The sequence below is a fragment of the Lynx canadensis genome, chromosome B2, assembly GCF_007474595.2.
Source record: "Lynx canadensis isolate LIC74 chromosome B2, mLynCan4.pri.v2, whole genome shotgun sequence".
NCBI lineage: Eukaryota > Metazoa > Chordata > Mammalia > Carnivora > Felidae > Lynx > Lynx canadensis.
In genome coordinates this window covers 44,779,880-44,803,947 of record NC_044307.1, presented here as the reverse complement: position 1 = coordinate 44,803,947, position 24,068 = coordinate 44,779,880, and the positions used below count along the sequence as shown (strand labels likewise).

Sequence of the window (24,068 nt, the reverse complement as noted above, 5' to 3'; positions counted from 1 at the left end):
AAGGATTTGGTCATATTATGGAGGGTCTTAATGCTCGAGATAAGGCATGGCGACTCCATTCTAAAATTTGGATCAAAGACCATTCAAATTTATTTAAAATGTACGAGACAAAAAAAAAAATGCCATAAAGAAAAATCTACTTTTAGAAGATTCAAGAGCATTGGACTGGGTTGTTGTGAAGATAACATAAGGCATTTGCTGTATACCTAATTAGAATATAATAACTGCCAATTATAATAATAATTAGGAGATCTGTATTTTTATCCAGGCTCTGCCATCAAGTGACCTATGAGCATGAACATCTCTACTTCTCTGGCCCTCTGTTTCACAACATGTAAAATGAGAAGGTTAAACCAGATGATCCCAAGGAGTCACTTCAGGTTTAAAAATTCCAATTATTCATGTTGAATCCAGAGATCAAGGAATAGTACTCAGTACTTAAGCAGTGTTTTTACCCCCAAACCCCTCAAAGAATAAAGCTAAACAAACTTTTCATGGTCCAGTTGGCATATTTTGATCCAGTCTTTACTTAATTTTAAAAGTTACAAAACATGAAAACCCAAGAGTCCCCCAAAGTGGTCCCAATGCAGAACACTTGGGAATTTAAGAACACAATATTATTTTAAATATATTTAACAACTCAATTCACACAGATTGACAGATGCAATGGAAAAGTAGACCACCAACAGATTCTGATTAAACTCCACAATCTGAAAATTTCATAGAAAAACAATAAGCCACTGCATATTCATACATCACATTAAAATATATATTTGAAGTATACATCCTCTTTTAAATGGCAGTGATTATACATTAGTGCAACCACAGAGCACTTGTAAACTTTTTTTTTTTTGTGGTTCAACATCACCCATGTCCATGGGTGATGACACCCATGGACAACAAATTCTGTTTGGTCAACTCCACTGTCTTTCTTGGGTCTAAGCGTTTTGAGTTTCCCTATGTTGACAGTTATAGCCTCTACCTACAACTGTATCCATCTATCCAGAAATGCCCACTGTCTGTGGGTGTGGGAGCAGGTGGTATACAGGTCAATCTGAAGAAATCTCTCACCTTTCTAAAGTAAGAAAAAGGGTTTGATCTGATGATTAGAGACATAACCATATATCACAGGCAATTTATACTTCTCACTAGGCAGGAAGCTTTGTCAAAATGGAGTAAGGTTCAGGCCAGAGACGGCTTCAGTATGATTCCTTAGTTATCTCTCCTTCCGGCCCTTAGTGTTAAGGAAGGGAAGATAAGAAAGGATGCTTGTCCAAAGTGGCTGACATCATCTCAGCCTTGCTTTTAAAATGCCACAGTTTAAAATTCAAAGGCTGATAATGATAATAACAAGTTGCTTTATGAAAAGCAACTTAAGCTTAAGCAACTCAAGCAACTTAAGCTGTCCGCTTAAGCGTTAATCAAACAAGTTGCATGTTCTTATATATCGAGATTCTCAGGAGCAAGCAGCAAACTCTGGTCGCAATGGCATATGTAATGAAGCAAACACTCTTCTCTGTTTTCATCCAGACTCGGTCTGTGGCTGGCAGGAAGTCCTAAGCGTGTGCAGTGGAGTGCTGACCAGTAACACAGATCTAACTAAAGATGGGACACAGACAGAAGGGAGCTTCTTTCCTTGAAATCCAAACATCATGTCAAATTGACGTTTTTTGGTCCTCTTGGCAAGAAAAGGTACATCAACTTCCGTCACCACTAGGGAGACTCAAAATGTTTATTCATGAATTTTCAGTCACCTCCCTTTAATTTACAGTATGTGCATGTTAACAACAACAATGAATCCCCGAGTTTCAGCTGAAAATACAACAGTTTCAATGTATTTCTTAATCACTAAGTATGTATGTATTCTTCCACATTCCTATTGTCTACTTCAGGTCTGAGATGCCCCCTTGTGGCACTTTTCTAAGTAGGCTCCTCAGCACAGAATAGCGTCTCAAAGGTCAAATCTTCTGGCCCAAGGGAAGTGCTCAGGATTCAATCTTCTTGAAAATTCTGTGCTGGGTCTCACTGGGTGGCCTTGTGTAATCCAACCAGATTGCTTTTGAACAAAAAGAGGAGTCAAAGAGAACTTGGGTTTCCAGAGAAAAATAAAGTGCTGCCCCCTATAAATCACAGTCTCTGTGGAGTACAGTGTCTTCCTAAAGAGGTAGAAATAATAGGGGTGTGTGTTGTAGGTGCCCATATTTCAATGATACTGAACACTGTATCTTTAAGGGCTGCATCTTTAAGGGCTTAAAATGGACTGACTCCACTCATCTCTCTGATTTTTTCATAAGTAAGCCAGAACACCAGTGACCAAGGGGTCTGAAAGATTAACCAAAGAAGTTAGTGCATATTTCAAAGCGATTATGAATATTCTACATATACGCATATACATCTTTGAATGACGAAGTCATTTTGAATCCCACTTAGGCTGCAAACAAATATTTTGGTATTTCACCTTTAGAGAGCACTTTATAACTGACGAAACATTTTCATATCTTATTTTTCATAGATTTCTCTGAACAATTTACAATAGAAAGGAAAGGTACTGACACCCCTATTTTACAGATGAGGGCACTGAGGCTTGGCAATCGAATACCTATTAACATATGATAGAGCTAGACTACAGGCTTCTGGCTTCCATTCTAGGGTTCTTTTCACTGAACCATTACTAGCTAAAAGGCTAGGACTCGCCATGCCTGAATTCTAGGCTGGGCTCTTCTGTGTGTACTTTCTGTGTGGAGGTGGACAAGGAGACATTTAAGAACTTGAAACTGAAGACAGAAGATTAGCCCCTGAGATGTAAACCATAAACTCAACACCTGATCTCTCACAAAGTGGATAGAAAAATTCCCATTAAAGAGAGAAAAGAGCTTCCAGCTCAGGGAGACATGCCTATCTTGATATAACTGTGTCAAAAGGAATTAAAGGGAAGGGGGTTATTCAACAATAGAAGATATAAACGTGGAAGGAAATCACAGAGGAAACACTGGAAGGAATCGTCAGGGAAAGAGTATGTTGGATCCAGTTCCTGTATGGTTTGGTTCATAGGTTATAGGTAATATAGATCAGAGAAAAACTATCACACTAGAATCAAAATGGAAGCCTGAGCAATTAGACTATAAAATGCATTTGGTTAGACACTTTGTGAAGCAATATTTAGGTCACGTGTTTAGAAATACGGAGTATGTTATAGGAGACGGAGACTTTACCGGTGGGCTTAGGAGAACACATCTTGATTAGTTAAATGTGTGAAGACGGACACAAAATAAAGAAGGTGAAGCCATGACGATATCATATTCTTGTGACAACAAAAATCAAGTGAGCCACGGATATAATTGCAATCAGATCAAGGAATTAGAGGTCTTGGCTAAGACTGGACTATATAATCATTCCTAACTGTTCTGGTAATCAGACTTCTGTATGCGAATGAAAGAGGGGCGCCTGGGTGGCGCAGTCGGTTAAACGTCCGACTTCAGCCAGGTCACGATCTCGCGGTCCGTGAGTTCGAGCCCCGCGTCAGGCTCTGGGCTGATGACTCAGAGCCTGGAGCCTGTTTCTGATTCTGTGTCTCCCTCTCTCTCTGCCCCTCCCCCGTTCATGCTCTCTCTCTCTCTGTCCCAAAAATAAATAAACGTTGAAAAAAAAAAATTAAAAAAAAAAAAAAAGAAATATTAATTAGGGATTGAGCAAAGCAAGGCCATACTACTTTCACGTAGTGGAAGGGACTGGGCTTGAGTTTAGCTGGCCTCTGAATGGGAGTTGGACAGGGAGAGCATACAGCCACTAACAGGGGAACTACATAGATGGGATCCTTGGAGCGTCTGCGCAGGATCACATGTAGGTGGTGCATGTGCACTTGGTTTTTCTTCACCAGTATAGTTATACTGCCGTAAATAATCCAAGTGAATATGAACCCATGTGGTCTCCTCTGGTCTGGCTATTGCTGTGACTGCTCAAAAGAGTCCTTCTCCATGCCTTTCACTGTGGGGCTGAACACATAAGGGCTCTTGGGTTGATATTCTTAGATACTAAGATTACAAATAAGCTCTTCCTGTTATTTTTCTGTGTGCAGCAAGCAGCCTCCTGATTGTAACCTGGCTTCACGTGCAGCTTGAATTTAGGAAGGACACTGTCCAAAGGACTTCAGCGTCTGGATCACTTGCCAAGTGTGTTTCTCAGTGTGAAGGGGCCAGTGCCGTGGTCTGATCATCAGTTTCAACGAATACGGTCGAAGTGAATCTGTATTTGCAAGGCCAATTTACTTGCAGGTTTCATGAGTCAGGTTTCTAAGCTCAGGGTCCTGCACTGTGGCAGACCAACAAGGCAGTGCCACCCTGGAGATCTCTGCTGGTTAGCCAGCTGTTTGGGGAACATCTCTCTATCAGCACGCACTGTCTCTTTTCCCTGACGACTTCCATAGCTACCTGCAGGATCTTGAGAGATTCACTACACTGTATGAGCTAGGAGCATGGCTTCAGAGCTGAACAGACCCACAGCTAGTTCCCAGCTCTGCCACATACCAGCTAAATGAACTTGGGCAAGCGTCTCATCCTTTGAGCCATGTTTTTCTCATCTGAAAAATGAGGATAACACCACCTGTTTTACTAGGTTCTCAAAGACTTTGCACAGTGCCTGTCCTATGTGAAGTACTCTTTTTTTCTCATTTATATTCCCTGAGTCTCATGCATAAAGAGAATGGGTCAGATTCAGTGGTCTCGGTATTCCTTTGGACTTGGATATTCTCCCTGCCCTCACGCCTCCTGCCCCTGATTTTTTCACCAATGGCCTCACCATCCTCACAGTCTCCCACACTAGACATCCAAAAGTCCCATTTCCTTTGTTCCCTCCCCACCTTTTACATAGAGTCAGTTAAGTCCTGTGGAGTTAACCATATATGTCTCTAGAATATATCTTTGCTCCATTTTTACAATCATCTCCAGGATAGAGCGCAGATAAAACTTCCTTTCTTGGGTCCTGGCTTTAAATGTATCTTCTGTATTGCTGCCAAAGTAGTCCTGTCCCCAAACAAACCTGAGTACTTTCCTCCCATGATTAAACAGCTGCTTGCTTGCTCCGGGGTTTTCCCTAAACCAGCAAACTGACCCCGGTAAGGTCCTTTTATAACCCAGTCCATAGGTACTTCTCTAGAATTCTGTCCCACCACGTCTCCCCTGAGGACCTATTCTCCAGCTACACCGAATTTTCTGCAGTTGCCCCAACCTACTGGGTCCACGCATGAGTTGATCCCCAGGCTCATACTGCTTTTCTTGATAAATGCCTACTGATCTTTCAAAGCTCGGATCAAACGTGCCTCTGCAGAAGACTTTTGTGCCTTCCCAAACAGTCAGAGACATGTTTACTTCACTACCCGTGTTACCAACACATTTTGTTTATACCACTAGTAGAGCAGTAATACAAACTGCTTAGTAAGACCATGTCCTCTGGAGTCAGACTTGCTGGGTTTGCCTCCCTGATGCCACTAATTGATAACTACCTAGCCTGGCTGAGTTCTTTATACTCTAAGCTTTTGTTATTCCTCTCTAAGAGAGAAATCACAATAACCTACTGAAGAGATTGTTGGGAGAGTTCAGTGAGTTAATCCGTGAAAATGATGAGCACGGTGTTGGTGCTCTTACCAAGTGATTTAATAATGTTAACTTTATTATTTCTGTAATTTTCACTATTTACATGTCTACATTTTCCATCACATTATAAGCTCCTCTCAGGCAAAAAACTTATTCCCTAGGGCTACCAGCACTTACGATAGTGCCTGGTTCATGGCAGGCCAAATCAAAATCCTCCTTTCCATTAAGAAACATCCATAGATTTGAGATAATTTCAAGATATAATCTAGACAATCAAAATAAGGTTTTACATTTGGGTACACTTTTGGACCAGCTATTGCCCAGGGCTTTGGCTATTAAATCTATGTTAATAGATACCTACTATTGCTTGGTGATGTCACTTATTCTCAGAGCTTCAATTCCCATCTATATGTAGACAGTGCTCCCCTCTAAATCTCCATCCCCATATTTTCTGTAAGATCCAGATCAATATACGAAGCTAGTTATCTAAACCTCTGTTCTTAGATATCCTATGAGTATTCAAAACTTAACAAATCTAGAGTTAAACTTGTTATTCTACCATGAAATCATCCCTACAAATGATCTCCGTGTTAGGATATTACATCATCTGTTGCTCAGGTTGGGAATCTGGGAATGAAACCCAGCTTTTCTTGCCTTCTTTGACCATTTTCCCCTCCTCACCCAGTCATGCTTGTCATGCTTCCAGCTCCTTGCTTTCTCCTAAATTATTTTGTAGATCTATCTTTTTCTTTCCCCATTGTGGTACTCTAGTCCGCACTATCATTATGTCTCATCTACTACTGTTCCTGGCCTTTCTCTAATCCACATGGCAGCTGGAATGATCTTTTTAAAAATACACGTATCATCAAGCCGGTGCCCCTCACTCTTATGGGTCCTATGACCCTTCCCACACTGATCTCTGCCTCTCTCTGGCCTCACCTTGTACCTCTCTCCTCCATGTCTTCATGCCTCGGCCGGCTGGGTTTCCTTCAGTTCCTCAAACTCCTCATGTTCTCTGTCCATTCCAATGATTCCCTCTACCTAGAATGTTTTTTCTGCTCTTTTTTACCTGGCTAAGTCCTACCCATTCTTTAAAACTCAATTCTAAAGTCCATTGTCCATGGAGGTATTCTTAATCTCCAGGCCTAGGCTGTATGCCCTTGCTATATATTGCCATAGCACCTTGCACTTTTCCTCTACCACTCATCACTTTCAGTTTTTTATTCAGTGTTTGGCCTTATCAAACCAGCAGCTCTGGCACTAGAGCAGGGGGTGAGACTCTTCTGTTCATCCCTCCAAACCAGGCCTTGAGTACAGGGCTTTGCATGGAGTAGGTGCTCAATTAATATTATCATACTGTGTAAAGTATTGATTGTTTGAATTTCTAAATGCACGACTCAGTCTTGCAAATATGTTCCAACTTACAAAATCCTTGAGTACCCTGTGTTTATTATATATGTTGTTCCTTGAATAAGTCTCACACTACATCTTTGTTCACCACCATAAAAATAACATCCAAACCTAATAAAAATGACATAAGGCTTTCTTACTAAGCAGAGCTTTGTGGTGATAAGTGTTAATGGATAATGCAACATTTGCCATCAAAGTAACAAAAATTTGTTTGAAACAGTAACATTTCCATAGGAATGGTTTCTAGCATAAAATCTTTATACCTGTCCCAAACTACAGTACTTTGACTAAACAGACCACTAAAGGTTTTTAAATTGCAGAAAAACCCTCTCCTCTGGCTTTATAACAAGAGAATATCAACTTATTTATTTCTGGATGTAACTGAATTATTTTACTTTATTCTACCAAGAAAGGTAACAGGACTCTGAGGAGAGGTAAAAAGAAAACAAAAAAAGATATAAAAAAGAGAAAGAATTGTGGTTTGGGGGCAGAGCCATGCTAAAAACCAAAAGAGAAAGGGGAAAATATTTACAGATTAAAAGCAATTTAAGTACAAAGAAAACAAAAACAAAGGAAAAACCTGACGTTACCATTCTCAGCCAAGATGGTAAAAAGCCTTTATATAGACTCATGAATCCTTCTCCTTGAACAGCCTGAATCAAGCAGTCAGTTGATGATTTATACAAAAGTCCCCTAAAAAGGAAAGAAGACAGTTCTACTAAATTTCTTGTGTGTAAATGGATGTGTACAGAAAACATAAATAAAAAATAGTCTAAGCAAACTTACTCTAATGAAACTTAAATATTTTCTGCTAGCTTAGAACAAATAATATTTGTAGTTCAGTATATATAAATCACCTCTTTTGAGTTTAAAGTTATTTTCTTTAGATGTCTAAGGCTGACTCTTCTGATTCATCCCACCCTTAGTCTTATACTTAGAATTCGCTCTACCTGATCTCTTCCAGAGAGAATATAGTGTTTTATATCAAATCAAATTCTCCGTGTTACCTGTAAGTCATAAGCTTCTGAAGAAAGTGCTCTGTAAATTCTCAGCAGAGTATATTTTCATAAACTCTTTGAAAACAATAAAATCACAATAAATACCTTGTGTCTAAATAATATGATCATTAAATTAGTTTATATCCTCAAATGCACAGTACTTTTCCATCAGACAAAGAGCAAGTAATTACATACAAACAGTTTGCTGGTTGAACACACGAACACACGTATTCATTTCTAACAAGAATAAATGCAGGGAAACATCTTAAAGAAACATTATTATTACAGACATTCGAACACATGAATAGTGAAGACTTTCTATCTACCTTCCTTGTTTATCTCGTGGTTGATTCATTATTCGGCTTTTGATGACATCAGCAGGTGTTCCCAGAATAGAAGCTACCAGGCCAGAACATAAACTGTAAATACAAAGAAACGAATTTGAAAGATAATAAACATAGGGGTTTCTAAATTTTGAGAAAGGGAAATTTGATATGTAGACAGAAAGAATGTATGTATCATTGTATTATTCTTCATAATGATCTTAGTTTACCTTAAAGTCAATGCTTAATGAATTCACTAAAGAGGTAGAAAAAAGAAAAACTAAAAATAATGTCCAGTCAACAAGTATACACGGAACACCTGCTGGTGGCAGGCACTCTTCTAGGCAGTGGGGAAGACACACCCGGTCCTGTCCCTGAGGCACTTAGTTGGGAAGGGGCAGAGAGGAAATGAATAATTTCTGATGCAGGTAAGTGCAATAAAAAAAAAACAAAATGGGACAGTGTGCTAGGGAGTAACTGGGTGACAGGCAGCCGGGGAGAGGCTCTGGGGCAGCAGCAGGACTGAGACCTGAATGGTGAGAAGCATCCGTGTGAAGACACGGAGGAAGAATGTTGCGGGCAAGAGGAACAGCCCAGGAGAAGCCGTGAGTCAGAAAGTGTCCTTGGTGTGCTTAACGGCCAGGAGGCGGCCAGCATGGCTATGGCGTCCTGAAGGAGGGAGGCCAGCCATGTGGAAGACTAAAGAAGCAGGCAGAGATCAGCCCATGAAGGTTATTTAAGGAGTCTGATTTTATCCTAGATATGAAAGGAAGTCATCGAGAGGATCGGAAGCAAGGGAATCACCTACTTTGGTTAATAGTTAATAAGAAAAAGTTCACTCTGACCACTGTTTAAGCCTCACTTCACTAAGCTATTTGATTTGAATATAATAACCTTACCTTTTCCCGCCAGCCTAAAGGATCTTTCTAAAATACAAGTCTAACTATGTCATTTTTCCCTACTTAGAGGCATCAAAGACTCGTTCCCTATTACCTGATTTAGCTTCTACACTGGCTGCCGCACATATTACTCCAAAATCACATCCCTCTTTGCCCATTATGCTCTAACAACATAACTAAGTGTAGTTCTCTCTACTCCCCATACTATGTAACACCTCCGTGTCTTCAGTTCTTCCATTTGGAATGTCCTGCACCCCCATCTAGTAGGAAAATTCCTGTTTTTCCTTGAATCTATGTTCAGGCATAAGGGCTAGGAAGTTTAGGCTTATCCCTTCTTCCTTTATCCACCAAGGCTAATCACTCCTTCTTGAAAATGGCATGTCAGTTACTCAGAAAAGACAAAATGGATGTGGTCAGCCTACTGCAGAATAAATCAAGATTCTGAGAAGATACTGAGAAGTTAATCAAGAGACTGAGAAGTGAAGAAACCACTAACAGTTCATTATATATGTGGGCATGAGAGGCAATTACAGAGAATGAGCATCCACAAACTGAAAACCCATGAACTTCTTGAAACTTTTCCATGAAAAAGACATATGATGAGTAAAAGGGTGGTTGACCTGAGTCATAGAGAATGGAACTCCCATGTCCCAGAAGCCGAATCCGCAGACTGGGATCCTGGCAGTAAGCATAACGGCTTATAAACATAAACGGCCAGTGGAAAGCTGGAAAGGAAAACCGTGGAAAACTTTTAGGTCCTTCCAGGACATCAAATACCTCACAAAGACAGGGACCACTGGCTTCTGTGCCAAGGCTTTTGAAATCTCTGAAGGCTCTATGGCAGGAAGTTGAAGCTACCTTAGGAATTTTCATACTCTCTCTCACTCTAGGAAGTACCCAGACTCTGTCTCCCTCTTTCCAGCCAGGATTTATAATTCAAAGGAGAAAATTACTTTAGAAACACTTGAATTCGAGACAAGGAAATCATATAACCTATTTCATATTACAGCAAAGGACCCAACTGTATGTCATGTACATACAGCCTATTTCATATGCTACAGCAAATGACCTAATAACTCTCTTGTGTCTCTGTCCACATAACAGCCACTGTCTATGTGGGGAGAGCTCTTGTTTCACCATATACTTTCCAGTAGGTGCACACAACTGCTCTTTTCATATTCTTTCCTATTAGTTCAGATTCTTTGAAAGCTTAATACCATCAATTTTAATACACCTTCATATTTTCACACAGAAAATCTTAACTAACACCTAAGGATATAGTGTGCTTTGGCTAGACTTCTTTAAAAAAATAAACATTGAAAGAGCAAATAATGTGTTAAAGAGGCCTCAAATAAGATGGTGTCTAGGGTCAAAATGAAAAGATAGGGCAATAAAAGGAACATGGATTTTGCTCAAGCTACTTGCACTGAAATGGACGTTGCTGCTTTTTGCTATTGGCCTTTATCGCTCCTTGCTAGTAATACCCCCAAATGAAGCCCAGGCCACAGCTGAAGTGATAATGGACAGAAAGTGACCGGGTGAGTCTTCTCCAGAAGGCCCAATGGCTATCTGCAAGACCAGTGTCAGATATTCCATCAGCACTGTTTCAGAGAAAGTGATCCTCTCAAGGATGAACTAAATAATCATGCTCATGTATCATCTTCACAGAGAGTAAACTAGCCAGTTTTACCTCTCAATAGCCTCATGATTTGAAAAGAAGAAAAAAGGCGTGCCTGGGTGGTTCAGTCAGGTAAGAGTCCAACTCTTGGTTTCGGCTCAGGTCGTGATTTCACGGTTCTTGAGACTGAGCCCCACTTTGGTCAGAAAGCAGAGCCTGATCAGAGCCTGCTTGGGATTCCCTCTCCCTCTTCTCTCTCTCTCTCTCTCTCTCTCTCTCTCTCTCCCCCTCCCACCCTCCCTCCCACTCAATCCTCTCAAAAAAAAAAAAAAACATTAAAAAAATAAGAAAAAAAAAGATTATTCTGGCCTTTCTGTTCTTTATCATCGCCTGACCATTAATTCAACTCTCCACTGTTCCTCTGCTTTCTTTATTAAACATAACTTGTCACCTGCTTTCTCACCTCACTAAAATCCTGACTTGTCTTTTACTGTTCCTGCTCTACCCTGGGAGAGGTACTTTTACTTACACCATTTTTAAAAATTGTGGTTAAATACACACAGCACAAAATTTACCATTTTGACCATTTTTAAGTGCGCAGTTCAGTGCTTATACCATTTTTATTTATATCAAACTCATTTCTCCCTAGGTGTTGATGGCTCATATAAAGCTCTCTGATTGTACAGCTGCAATCCCCTTCAAGCCTCCATGAGCATTCATTTTATTCTATGACACAGTAGCCAGAACTTCCAGATCACACAGCACTGTTTACTTACTTAGAGTTCATGGTTAGCAAATTTTGAGCTGCCTCATATACCACACATATTCATATCAACCCATTAAAAAACCTGATCTGGTGGGTAGAGCTCAAAAATGAACCAAATGCCCTAAAACCTGAATTAGAGAATTCATTTTCCTAAAACCTGAATTAGAGAATAATCAGACTATGTTATTTCAGATTAGGGCTGGAATATATATAGCTGAAAATCTTATGTCTTTCCAAAAAAGACAGACCTGTTTGGTGGAATAGTATACGGTAGGAAGATTTACACTCGCTGGGAAATCCATGGTTTTTTGGTTAGAAGTGTGGTACTTCAGAGACCATTTGGATAGAAAGACAATGAAAAGGAAAGAGTGGCAATATCAGTGTAGGACCCCAGGACAGATCTGAATATCCTGCTCCTAGAGTAGATCATAACACTGGAACACACAGTGTCTTGAAAGATGAGAGAGTCTCACAAGATGACTTGAACAGGTCGAAATGGGAGACGAACGACTCCTGGGCAGAGTGAACAGCATGAACGAAGACAGTGCAGGAAAGATGGTAAGGGTGGGTACAGATGTAATACATATGTGTACAAGGATGGAAGTAAGAAGCAGAAGGAAGCTGAAATCCTGAGTTTCCTCTGAAAGAGGAGGCCAGACTATTGGCTACAGAAAGTATGGTGTAGCTTGGGAACACACGTGGGTGAGAATTTGGAATGGAAAGGATGGTAAGCAAAGACATATACAGAGATTGCCCTAGTAGCACTAAGGATAACACTTATATTTAAAGTGGAGGAATAAAGAAAAGCTACTCAAGGAATATTCAGGTGAATCTGAAATGAAGAATGACTTCTATATATCTCCAAATGTCATTGGTTTGACACTATTAATATACTTTTGGGGTTCTTTAAATGGCATAAAGGGTCCTGGAATTTGGACACATGATCAGAAGCTAAATAAAATCATTATAATGTTCAGGATACTAGATATTTATAAAGTAACCACTCCAATGGATAATTTGAAATTGTGTTGCAAAGAGATTAAGGTACTGCTCCTTCCTGGAGTGTTCTACTTCCTGTCTCTGTCAAGACTCCAGCCCTTCAAAACACTTAGCTAATCCTGTCTTCTTCATAGGCCCCTCCAGATGGTTACTTTTTTCTTCCTCTTCGAATGCTACAGTAAGTAGTCACTTTCTTTCAGCATTTACCTTATGTTGTTTTTATACTTGTCTTGTTTTCCCCTTGGTCAACTCCTTGCAAAGGAGCCTGGGTTACCTTCTGTACCCACTGCAGAGCCCTGCAGGTGCCTTTATCAAAAAGATGCTCAAACATATCTGTGGGACTGAATTTGAGAACTGAATCACCAGAATCTGACCCCAGGAGGGTCCCATCAAGGTGCAAATATTTGGGAAGATTTAATATGAAACATTCTGCACCTCTGTCTCTCCCCCGTTTTAACTGCAACTATTTTTTTTAATTTTAATAATCTATTTTTTAATGTATTTTTTTACATTTATTTATTTTTGATAGAGAGAGACAGAGAACAGTGGGGGAGGGGCAGAGAGAGAGAGGGAGACACAGAATCCAAAGCAGGCTCCAGGCTCCAAGCTGTCAGCACAGAGCCCAACGCGGGGCTCAAACTCACAAACTGCGAGATGATGAACTGAGCCGAAGTCGGACACTCAACCGACTGAGCCACCCAGGCTCCCCAATAACCTATTTATTTTTAAATTTACATCCAAGTTAGTTAGCATATAGTGCAACAATGATTTCAGGAGTAGATTCCTTAATGCCCCTTACCCATTTAGCCCATCTTCCCTCCCACAACCCCTCCAGCAACCCTGTTTGTGCTCTGTATTTAAGAGTCTCTTATGTTTTGTCCCCCTCCCTGTTTTTATATTATTTTCGCTTCCCTTCCCGTATGTTCACCTGTTTTGTATCTTAAAGTCATCATATGAGTGAAGTCATGAGATATTTGTCTTTTCTCTGACTAATTTCACTTAGCATAGTAACTGCAACTATCTTTAAGAAAATTGTCCTTTGTAAAGAAAATTTGTCCGTTGTACTATCACCTTACTCTAAGGGTAATATCACTAGATTCTCAATCAAAAGAGACAGAAGGTTAGAATTGATGCCAAAATGCAAGGAAAGTGACACACAAAAAAATCAATCAAACTAAAATAATCACTTACCTTGATAAACCATGAGTCGTGATATTGTCCTCAAGTGGTGTATTCAGTACCAAATAGTGTTTCACTGTATCATAAGTGGTTAAATCTGGCAATTAAAAAGAAAAAGAAGGCTGGAATATTCATTCATTGGACAACAAATGTCTTTCATGTTGTGAATATGTTCGGCTGGGGGCGGGAATGAAAGATACCATTATTGTTCTCAAGCAGAGGAAAGCAAGCCACAGATGGAGGGGGAGGAGAAGAGGAAGAGAGACAGACACTCAATTATATCGTTTTAACATCTGAATCCAGCTAAGCATAAAGTCAGCTCAACTGGTGGCCTTTCTCAGTATTTGAGCTGATAAATTCCTTTTTTTAATCCTAATTTGAGTTGCAATTCTGTCACTTATAATAAAAGGTCCTGACTGTTACTCTCTGTTAAGATTTTTATGTTTTTTTTCTTCTTTCCCAATGACAATGCAGAGCTGTTAAAGAGCTTTAAACAGGGCAGTGGTATCTCACAACACTGGAGTCTTATAAAGATTACCTACAGTGAAGCACAGGGAAGTGAACTGTAAAGAGGCAAGAATGGATAGATGCATTTGATCATTCACTAGATGTGTGAGCGTCTACCATGTGGTAGGCATTATTCTAGACGCTGGGGAAAAGAGCCATGGACAAACCGAACAAAATTCTCATTCTTTGTTGAGGGATGAACAATGAACAAAGAAGTAAACCACATGGCATTTCAGATACAAATAACCAGTAAGGCAAAGCAAGGGGGATAAGACGACCAGAGGGTGGAGAAGAAGAACGTATATCGATTTTAAAGATGGTGATCAGAGAAGGCTTCTTAATAACATCTGAGCAGCAGCCTAAAGAAAACATGAGAAAATAGACCTTGGAGATAATCTAAGAGAAAGTGTTCCAGGAAAAACAACAGTATGCATTATGCCCCTGAGGTGACAGTCAGCTTCGTGCATTAGAGGAACAGCAAGAATACTGGTCTAACAGAAGCAAGTGTCAGAGAAGTACGAGTCCAGAGATGGAGAGCAACAGAAGCCAAGGGAGGGTTTTGAGCAGAGCAGTGAACTGATCTGAGCTATTCTTTACAAGGACTACTCTGCTTATTTGGCTGTGAGGAGACTATAGGGAGACAAGGCAGATGAGACATGAGACGATTGCATTTATTCTGGGAAGAGATGATGATGGTTTGGACAAGGGAGTTGTGGAGCGCTGGTCAGATTCAGGACAAGTTTTAAAGGCAGAATCAACAGGATTAGCCAGCAGACTGTATAGAGAGCGAAAGAAAGGGATCAAAGAGGACTACAACATTTTGGGCTTAAACACTCTGTCAGCAGGGCTGACATTTTTGGAGATGGTGAAAATGAGAACTGGCCAATTTAAAATGTTTTAAGTAAGATGATGGATTGGTGACCCTGATGGGAGCACTTTCAGATGCAAGGTGGCACACAATGGCTGTAGGGTGGGTATGGGGAGACCAGTTTGGAGGCTTTTGTACTGATCCAGTGAGGGAAGATCAATTATACTTGGACAAAGGAGTGGCTCCTTGGACAAGAAGAAGTAGGTGGATGTGAGATTTAGATAGGAGACAGAAGTGGCTGGACTTGAAGTGAAAGGAAAGAGACAAAAATCATGCTTAGGTTTCTGCGTTGGTCAGATGAGAAGGTGATTTTATCATATTCTGAGATTGGGAAGAATGGAGAAGGAAGTGGTTTGATAATGAGTGTGGTTTGGACACAAAGCAATGTATTTGAGAAAACCTAAGTGAACATTCTGAGTAAATAACTGGGAACCTAGGAGAGAAATCTGAGCTACAAGAGATTTTGAAGCATCGAATTGAGAAACTAAAATCAGACAAGATTCCTGATAACCAAAATATCCACAAGTATGATACAGTAGACATGGATGGACTGAAATGGCAAAATAATAATAATAAAAAAACAGATTTGCTTTCTTTGAGGTTTATGTGATATGTTCCTACACCCTTCAAAAAGGCTATCTGTTAATTTCCTAGAATCATATAATTTTGGTCTTAGAAGTGGTTCTTTCATTCATTAATTCATTCATCAACTGTTTAGTGACTACATGTAAGGGACTAGGAAAATAATGATAAATAAAACATGGTCCTTGCCTTCAGAGAACTCATAATCTAGTGGAGATAAACATATACTAGAAAGCAATGGAATGAGGTACAAGCAATAACAGAGATAAGCACCGGGAACTTCAGAAACACATGAAAGGACATCTAACACAACATGGCTAGGGCAGGGTGGTTGTGGGGTTCAGGAAAATTACATGGTGGAGAGACACTTCAGCTGGTGCTAAGTGATCTGCAGGAGGAAACTAGATAGAAGAAGAGAGGGAAGAACAAAGTATGAGGTGAAGAACAGTGTGATATGTGTAGGCAGTGGAACCTTCTAGTTTGTGACTCTCTACTTCATTCTTTACTCCTCCATCAATGAATTGCTCAATTCCCCGAAGCACCAGTTGGATTGTGCAGACTTTCTGTGTTATGTGATGAAATTTCCACTTTGTTCTGTGAGGGATGAGAAGCCAGTGAAGGGTTTTAAGGGTCCCAGTACCATGTTCAGATGTGTATTTTAGATAAATCCCTCTGGGTATTGGGTACAAATAATGAGGACAAAGAATGACATCTGCTGGATGGCTGTGTCAGTGCTCTAGCTATGTGGCTTTGACGGTGAGTATTGTAAAAATGGTGGTTTTAAGGACACTATGGTGTTATGTATTGGGGGGGTGGACACTTTAAGAAATATTTAGAAGACAGAAGCAATTAGTGACTGAATATCAAAGGTGAGGGACAGGATGAGTTAAGGAAATGTTCAGGCTTCCAGCCTGGGGTGCCTGGCTGCACAAGCTGGGTTATACAGCAGTAGGAGCAGGGTTACTGGGGGAACGATTTGGACAGTCTGGATAGAGTGATTACCACATGGTTACATGTGCCACTTTGAGTCTTAGAGGAGGGTGTAGGTGGAGAGGAGACCTCAGAAATTATTTAGTCTTAATATCCTTATTGTCACAATTTGCTTGTTTTAGGAAATCCTTTTCATAGATCACCATGGAGAAAAGTAAAAATGCTCTAGGGAAAATATTCAATTAAAATATTAACAACATAAAATAAGACTGTTGCCAATATACATTACTAAAACTAATAAAAAAAATTTCATTTTCCCCAATGTAAGTGCTTAACCTTACGGTGATCAAGGCAGTATGACTTCTCAGAATTCAATAAAGTTTCCATTACCTCCCATATTCACCAGTGCTGCTCTTTGTATATTGGGTACCCAGCCTGCCCAAAGCCCACGTATTCCTCCTTCAGATAAGATTTTTGCAAATGCATGATGCACACCACGAAATCTAAAGGAAAAATAATAATTAAATATGAAAATTCTATGCATTTCTGTGCATGGAATGCAGCTGGATAAGCTTTGCCTATAGCTGTTATGATTTGGAGTAAAATAACATCTTAATTATCCAGAATTGTTAGAAATTAAAGCAATCCATATAAGTCAATTTCCAAAAAAAAAAACATTTTTTTAGGGAAAAAAAGCTGACATTTGACTTAAACATTTTTTTACTGAAGTCTTTATCAACTCTCATCCTCTTCTCAGATTATTAAGCAGGTTAAAATTCCTTTCTTGATATTTAGCCATCAACGCACATATTAAATCCAGGAGGGAAGCTATCAAATGTCTGGGTTCATTTTACTAGTACTACGTGAGACCTGCAAATTTTGTAATTTCACCAAATAACGTTACAAAATCAATCCCCAAATATTCTCAGAAAGGAAATGACATTTTTAGCCCAAAGAGCAGAGAGGGTAATGTCATAATAAGAGTTCTTAAAATTGAGTACTTATGGCTTTATAAAAATTTACTATCCTATCCTGATTTTGCTCTTGTTTATGGTACCCAAGTAAAAAATGAGGCTGAACCATGAATCAAATCTGGAAACCTCTGTTATAAAATAAAAGTCTGGGTTTTATATAGTCAGAAATACCTGGAGTTCCATGCCTCCTTTACCATTACTAGCTGAGTGGCTTTTCTTAGGCATTACATTCCCTAAGTCTCAGCAAAAAGATAGTATGACATATTTACTGGGCATGCATAATGGCTCTTATGCTACATGGGAAGTGATACTCACAAATGATGGCCCTCGTAGCTAAAATCTGTTGTGCACTTATTAAGCACAAGACTTTTTATACACATAAGATAAATTTTATTCCTGAAAACTCTATGAAATATGTATTAATATTTCAATTTCCATCTGAGGAAACTGAGGCTCGGAGAGGTTAAGGAACTTGACTAGGGTTGGAGCTAAAAGGTGGCAAAGGCTGAATATGAATCCCAGGATGTGTGACCCCAAGGTTGATGTTCTGTACATGAAATGTTTTACTACTACATCAAACCAAAAATTTCCAACAGTGGAGACAAGGGGGAAAAATTGAGGAGATTAGTTAAAAAGTCAGATTTTTCTGGATCCCAATAATTCTCTCCATATATCCAACCATGGCAACATAGCTGTGCCCTGCTACTTAGTAATTAACTCAAAGTTGTTCCAAGACAATCAAATGGGCCCTGGGATTCTGTAAACTGCTCGGTTAAGTCAGAGTGGTACCCTTTTGTCCTCTGTGGTGGGTGTCCTCTCTCTGTTTGCAGGGTTCAAGGGGGATGTGGACTGCCAAGCCCAACCTCATTTTTCACGGAGCCAGCTGGAGGAGGGGCTGAATGGAGAGCAGTGGTCAGTGGTGGGCTCTCGAAGGGGCCGCCAAAGCCTCCTTCCCCTCTGGCCCAGTCACAGACCTGCAGTGTTCAGAGGAGCAGACCTCTTTGTACTCAGTCCAAGGCATCCTGCACTTTGCCTCTTTTCTGAGAGAGGTCTATCAATCTCTAAGGTTTTGCCCTTTTTCCAGGGAAACAGTCCAAGTGGTGTTTTCATAAATTATTTAACATAAAACCTTTGAAGAAAGGCAGACTTCAATAATGTAGAGTAATGCCATAGGAGAATTTTATATCACAAAGTCAAAATGAAAACCTTCCTTCAACTTGGGGAAAAGAGACGGAACAGAATTAGGGAAGTGGAAAGAACTTGCAAGGTCAGTCTTGCTATTTCCCTTCTTTCAGGGAGAAATGGAATGAAACCTAGCTTTTAGACATGGATGAGCCAGGCAATCTGTCATGCAAACCTTCTGATATTAACCTTTTCAAAGATGAAAAAACAGAGACGAGGAGTGCTAAGTGACCTCCACAGCACTAACCCATAATGGCAAAACTGGGATTCACACTAGGGCAAATTTTAGTGATCAGACGCTATATCAAAAGCTGTAGCAGGAGACAAGTCTAGCTGACTTGGCTGGGAAAAGCAGCTAAGAGCTACACACGCATAGAATTTGTCTGGTAGAGAACACGTGCACCTTAACATGCAAAGAAATGATCCATGTTAGCTCTCCTCTTAATGAATGTATCTTCCAAGCTGAAAAAGTCAGAATTAATGTCTCTGCTGAACAGTGGATTGCAAAAATGCATAAATCATTAGGTAAGTGTTCAAAGTATGATGGGGGAGAGGAAAGGTATCAGTTAATTGGAGAACTTACCGCAAAGGCTTCCCTTCAAGTTTCCTTTTTCCTTCCATTTGCATCTGAACCTTCACTAGATCAGTTGGGTTGGCTAAAAATTGGCCAACAACACCAGCCATCATACCTCCAATCACTGACTTCCTAATTATAAAAGGAGATACATTTTCAATAGTTTCTATGAATTTTACAAATTTTGTAGTGAACAGTACCAAGCTGGTACAGCCCCTGCATAGGGGACTTCAGACAAAGTGCAGAAAACGATAGACCCAAACAAATCACAGGGGAAGGCAGATGGTTTGTCTGTTTACTGAAGGGAGGGTTAAAGGACTAGAAGGAGTTGAAATTCAAATCTGGTTTCACGGGCCTTCCATAGCCTGAAATTCAAAGGAAGGGCAGTTGCTTCAAAGACATAAATACGTGAACTGACCATTTAATCGTTGCTTAATTCTGACCACAGGGAAATAAAAATAGCATAGATGTAATCAGTCTAACAGACAGAAGCTGGTCAAATTTTATAAACTACTATTTTAGTAGTTGCAAAGTAAAAGGGGTTTGAAAACTTTCCTCTCTTTGAAGAAGCTCTCTCTGTCCTTAGACTTTCTTCTCCTCACCTCCCAAAGCCAATAGCGATCATGTCTAGACTACTGTACTTAAACATGCTTTACCTTTTCTTAGGAGACAGGGGGTATTTTCTTTCCTTTTACTCTAAAACAATATTAGAAGAGGTACAAATGGGTATAGAGTAAAAAGGGTCCCTATCACCAGTTCCCCTCCTCTGAAGTAATCACAATTGCTAGTTTCTTATGGTGTCCTGGACATAACAGTAATGCATTCACTGAATGCTTATTACGTCAGACACTGTTCTAAGTATTTTTAAAAACATCATTTCATTCTTATGTCAAACCTATGATATTAGTACAGCTGTTACGTTCTCTTCACAGATAAGGAAACTGAGACATAAAAGCAGTTAAATGATAAATCACACAACTAGTAATCAAAGAAATTAATTAAAATTATCTTTTAGCCATTACATTAATGGGAAGCTATTAACGGGAATATATGTTATTATATTATATATTATATATAAGTGAGTGGAACAGCTAAGATATAACGCCAGGAAGTCTGAGTGCAGACCACCCAGTCTTTTTTTTTTTTTTTTATGTTTATTTATTTTTGAGAGAGAGAGAGACAGACAGACACAGAGTACAAGCAGGGAAGGGACAAGAGGGGGGCGGGGGACACAGAATCCGAAGCGGCTCCAGGCTCTGAGCTGTCAGCACAGAGCCTGATGTGGGGCTTGAATCCATGAACTGTGAGATCATGACCTGAGCTGAAGTAGGACACTTAACCGACTGAGCCACCCAGGAGCCCCTGGACCACAGAGTCTTAAGCGCTAAGTTACAACTGACAGTGCACACACAAACATGTATGTATAAATACTCCTATTGAAAGGCATAAATGTAGAATGCCAGGCTGTATGCTGTTTCACACTTTGATTTTCCCCTAATAATATCTTTTAAGATATATTTTTCCTAATACTGTATCTCAAAGGTTATCAATTCATACAGAGCTGCCTCGTTTAAAAAGATTGTTTCATAGCATCCCACTTTATGGACACACCACAATTTATTTAAACGGTGTAATGTTTAAAAAATTTGAAGATTTACAGGACGTTTGATAGGCCCTGCCAAATTATCTTCCATAGACTTTATATCAATCTCCACTGCCACCAGTGGCCTACCAGAGTGCCTGGTTCTCACGATCATGAACATGGTACACCATAATTGTCTTTCTCTGTGAGAATCTCATAACCATGGCCTCCTTGGTAATTGTGACATAATTGTAATTCTTTAGGCATCTGTCTCTATTACTGTGTGCTCAGTGATGGCAGGGACTGTATCTTTTTCATTACGATAGCCTCAGTATTAAATACAGAACTGGCATGCCATGATCATTCAATAAATACTTACTGACTGAATTAATTGTTCGGACTGGGTCAAAGGACATCAAGCCCATCCACCCTGAGAGGTGACTTCATAGTGAAATATTTCCTTTGAACCCCTTATCTATATCTTTCTCTGCTGGGGGAGGGGGTTACAAAATGCAAGGACTATTAATCTATTCTATCACTAGTTCTGGGAAAGCAATTAGTGTAACTTAGTACATTACACTTTTTATTTTATTTTTTTTTATTTTTATTTTTTTTCAACGTTTATTTATTTTTGGGACAGAGAGAGACAGAGCATGAACGGGGGAGGGGCAGAGAGACAGGGAGACACAGAATCAGAAACAGGCTCCAGGCTCTGAGCCATCAGCCCAGAGCCCGACACGGGGCTCGAACTCACGGACCGCGAGATCGTGACCTGGCTGAAGTGGGACGCTTAACCGACTTCGCCACCCAGGCGCCCCATACATTACACTTTTTAAAAAACAGAGCCAACAGATTTCATCTGGAAGGTGAAATTCTGCTTATTGCCCTTTCCTTACAGTTGTGACTTCGACTTTTTTTTTAGGCCAGGAAAGATATTATTACAGACATCATTATTGGTTAGTCATATAAAACTTACCTCAGTCTTTCAAAGCTCTGCATTATGCTTTTCTGTATAAATATATCAAAATTTACCCACTTCCCAATTGATATTTACTTTTTTTATTATTTTATTTTTTTTAGATTTTTTTTAACGTTTATTTATTATTACTGAGAGACAGAGAAACACAGAGCGTAGCAGGGGAGGGGTAGAGAGAGGGGAAGAACAGAATCTGAAGTAGGCTCCAGATTCTGAGCTGTCAGCACAGAGCCTAACACGGGGCTTGAACTCAGAAACTGCGAGATCAAGACCTGAGCCGAAGTCGGTCGTCTAACCAACTGAGCCACCTGGGTGCCCCGATATTTACTTTTTTAAAAAAATTACTAAGTGGGTGATGGGCATTAAGGAGGGCACTTCTTGGAATGAGCACTGGGTGCTATATGTAAACGATGAGTCACTAAATTCTACTCCTGCAATCAACGCTACACTATATGTTAACTAACTTGAATTTAAAATTTAAAAATATATCTAATTAAAAAAGGAAAAAAATACTATTATCAACACTGCTACAGTCGATATCTTTGTGTGTGTGTGTGTTTATGCATTGGTGCAAGTATTTCTGAATGTGATTATATCATAAAGGAAGAGTTGCTGGGTCAAAGGATTACACATTTAAACATTTTAACAGAAATTTTATTCTCAAAAAAAAGCTCTCTAATAACTTATATTCCCATTAACAGCTTAATGTAATGGCTAAAAGATAATTTTGATTAATTGCTTTGATTACTGGTGAGGTTGAACACTTTACATGTTTAACAAACACATGTTTTCCCTTTGTGAATTTTGCCTGTTGATATCCTTTCCCTATTTTTCTTTGTGTTTTTATGTTTTTAATTTATTTATATTTAACTTATTTATAATAACCTATTTTTCTGTTTCTGTTATAAACACTCTAAGTGATATGCACTTACATACATTATCTCATCTAATCGTACAAACACAAAAGCCTGATGGTAGGTATTAGTTCTACAGCTAAGAAAACTGAAGATAAAAACGATCAAGTAATTTAATCAGCTTACATATATACTAGTAGAGCAGGAATTTTTGAGCCTCTCTCTGTCTGACTCGAAAGCTCTTTTCTCAGTAGAAAGAGGCATAAAGGAGGTGCTCTGTAAGAGTTCTTTTAACATTAAAATATTAAATAACATATATAAAACCTTAATATACATATGTACATGTTTGTTTTATGCTGTATGCAGTAAACGCTCAATTACTTGAATTTACATTGTAATTATTCTTTATTTTAAGCCTATGACAAGGCAGTTGTGGCATAAATGTACAATTTTATATGTATCTGATGGGTAAACATGAAGGCCTCGGGGGCAAGAGCACATACTATTTTCAAAACAAAACTTACCAAAGAGGATAATGCTTATCTTCACTTTTGCCAAACACAACTTCACGGAGATGTTCGTAAGTGACCATGCGCCCTCCAGAGTACACTGTGTGAAACAGATCATTTAAAACGTGAATTTGGCTACATGTTTAATAAGACAAGAGGACATTTTGACCTGAGCTAGTGGATCTCTTTAGCTGTGTCTTTCCCTCATGTGCCCTATGCTTCAAACACGTGGGTTTTTCTTGATGTTGCTCTAAATGTGGCATGCATCAAGCCTCAGGCCTTCTCACAGGCTGGCTGATCTTTCTTGAATGGATTCTCCCTTCTCTGCTTTGCTAACTCCTCCTAGTCCTCCAAGATTCAATTCAAAGAACATGTTGTCTAAAAAGTGCTCTGTTCTAGACTGCCGTTGCACCTGCCATGCTTCTCCTCTGTTCTCCCAGAACTACCCAGGCATACATCTAATAGGACTTTTGTCACATTAATTGGAGATTAACTTGGCTTTGTTGCTTATCTTTCCATCAGACCGTGAGCTTTTCAGGGCAGGCTTTGTGTGTTTTCATTACTCTGTGTGCCCTCTCAAGGACAGAGCTTGGTATACAGCAGGGATTTTCCTTGAACAAACATGCATAACTTCATCAGATGACTTATTATATTAAGGTAATTTTTCAGTCAAGTATCAAACATATGATATGAATCTTAACTGGAAAGCCATATACGATGATCAACAAAATACAAATGAAAAGAAATCAG

The 24,068-nt window shown here is 39.5% G+C and overlaps 1 protein-coding gene across 5 annotated transcripts in view; it reads right to left on the bottom strand.

Annotated features, from left to right (window-relative positions):
* Positions 1 to 498: 498 nt before the first annotated feature.
* The window catches only part of SLC25A27 (solute carrier family 25 member 27), a 28,051-nt gene continuing 4,481 nt past the window's right edge, over positions 499 to 24,068 (bottom strand). The window contains exons 3-9 of one of the 5 annotated variants that reach the window (XM_030315646.1): positions 23,334 to 23,418; positions 19,407 to 19,529; positions 17,058 to 17,170; positions 13,793 to 13,877; positions 8,323 to 8,415; positions 7,589 to 7,691; positions 499 to 2,056 (exon numbers count right to left, since the gene is read on the bottom strand). In XM_030315646.1, coding sequence (XP_030171506.1) covers positions 1,952 to 2,056; positions 7,589 to 7,691; positions 8,323 to 8,415; positions 13,793 to 13,877; positions 17,058 to 17,170; positions 19,407 to 19,529; positions 23,334 to 23,418 — 707 coding nt within the window. In that variant the 3' untranslated portion in view covers positions 499 to 1,951. Of the gene's footprint in view, positions 2,323 to 5,866; positions 8,072 to 8,322; positions 8,416 to 13,792; positions 13,878 to 17,057; positions 17,171 to 19,406; positions 19,530 to 23,333; positions 23,419 to 24,068 lie in introns of those variants that run through there. The other 4 variants (XM_030315648.1, XM_030315652.1, XM_030315645.1 and 1 more) reach the window with 4 other exon arrangements.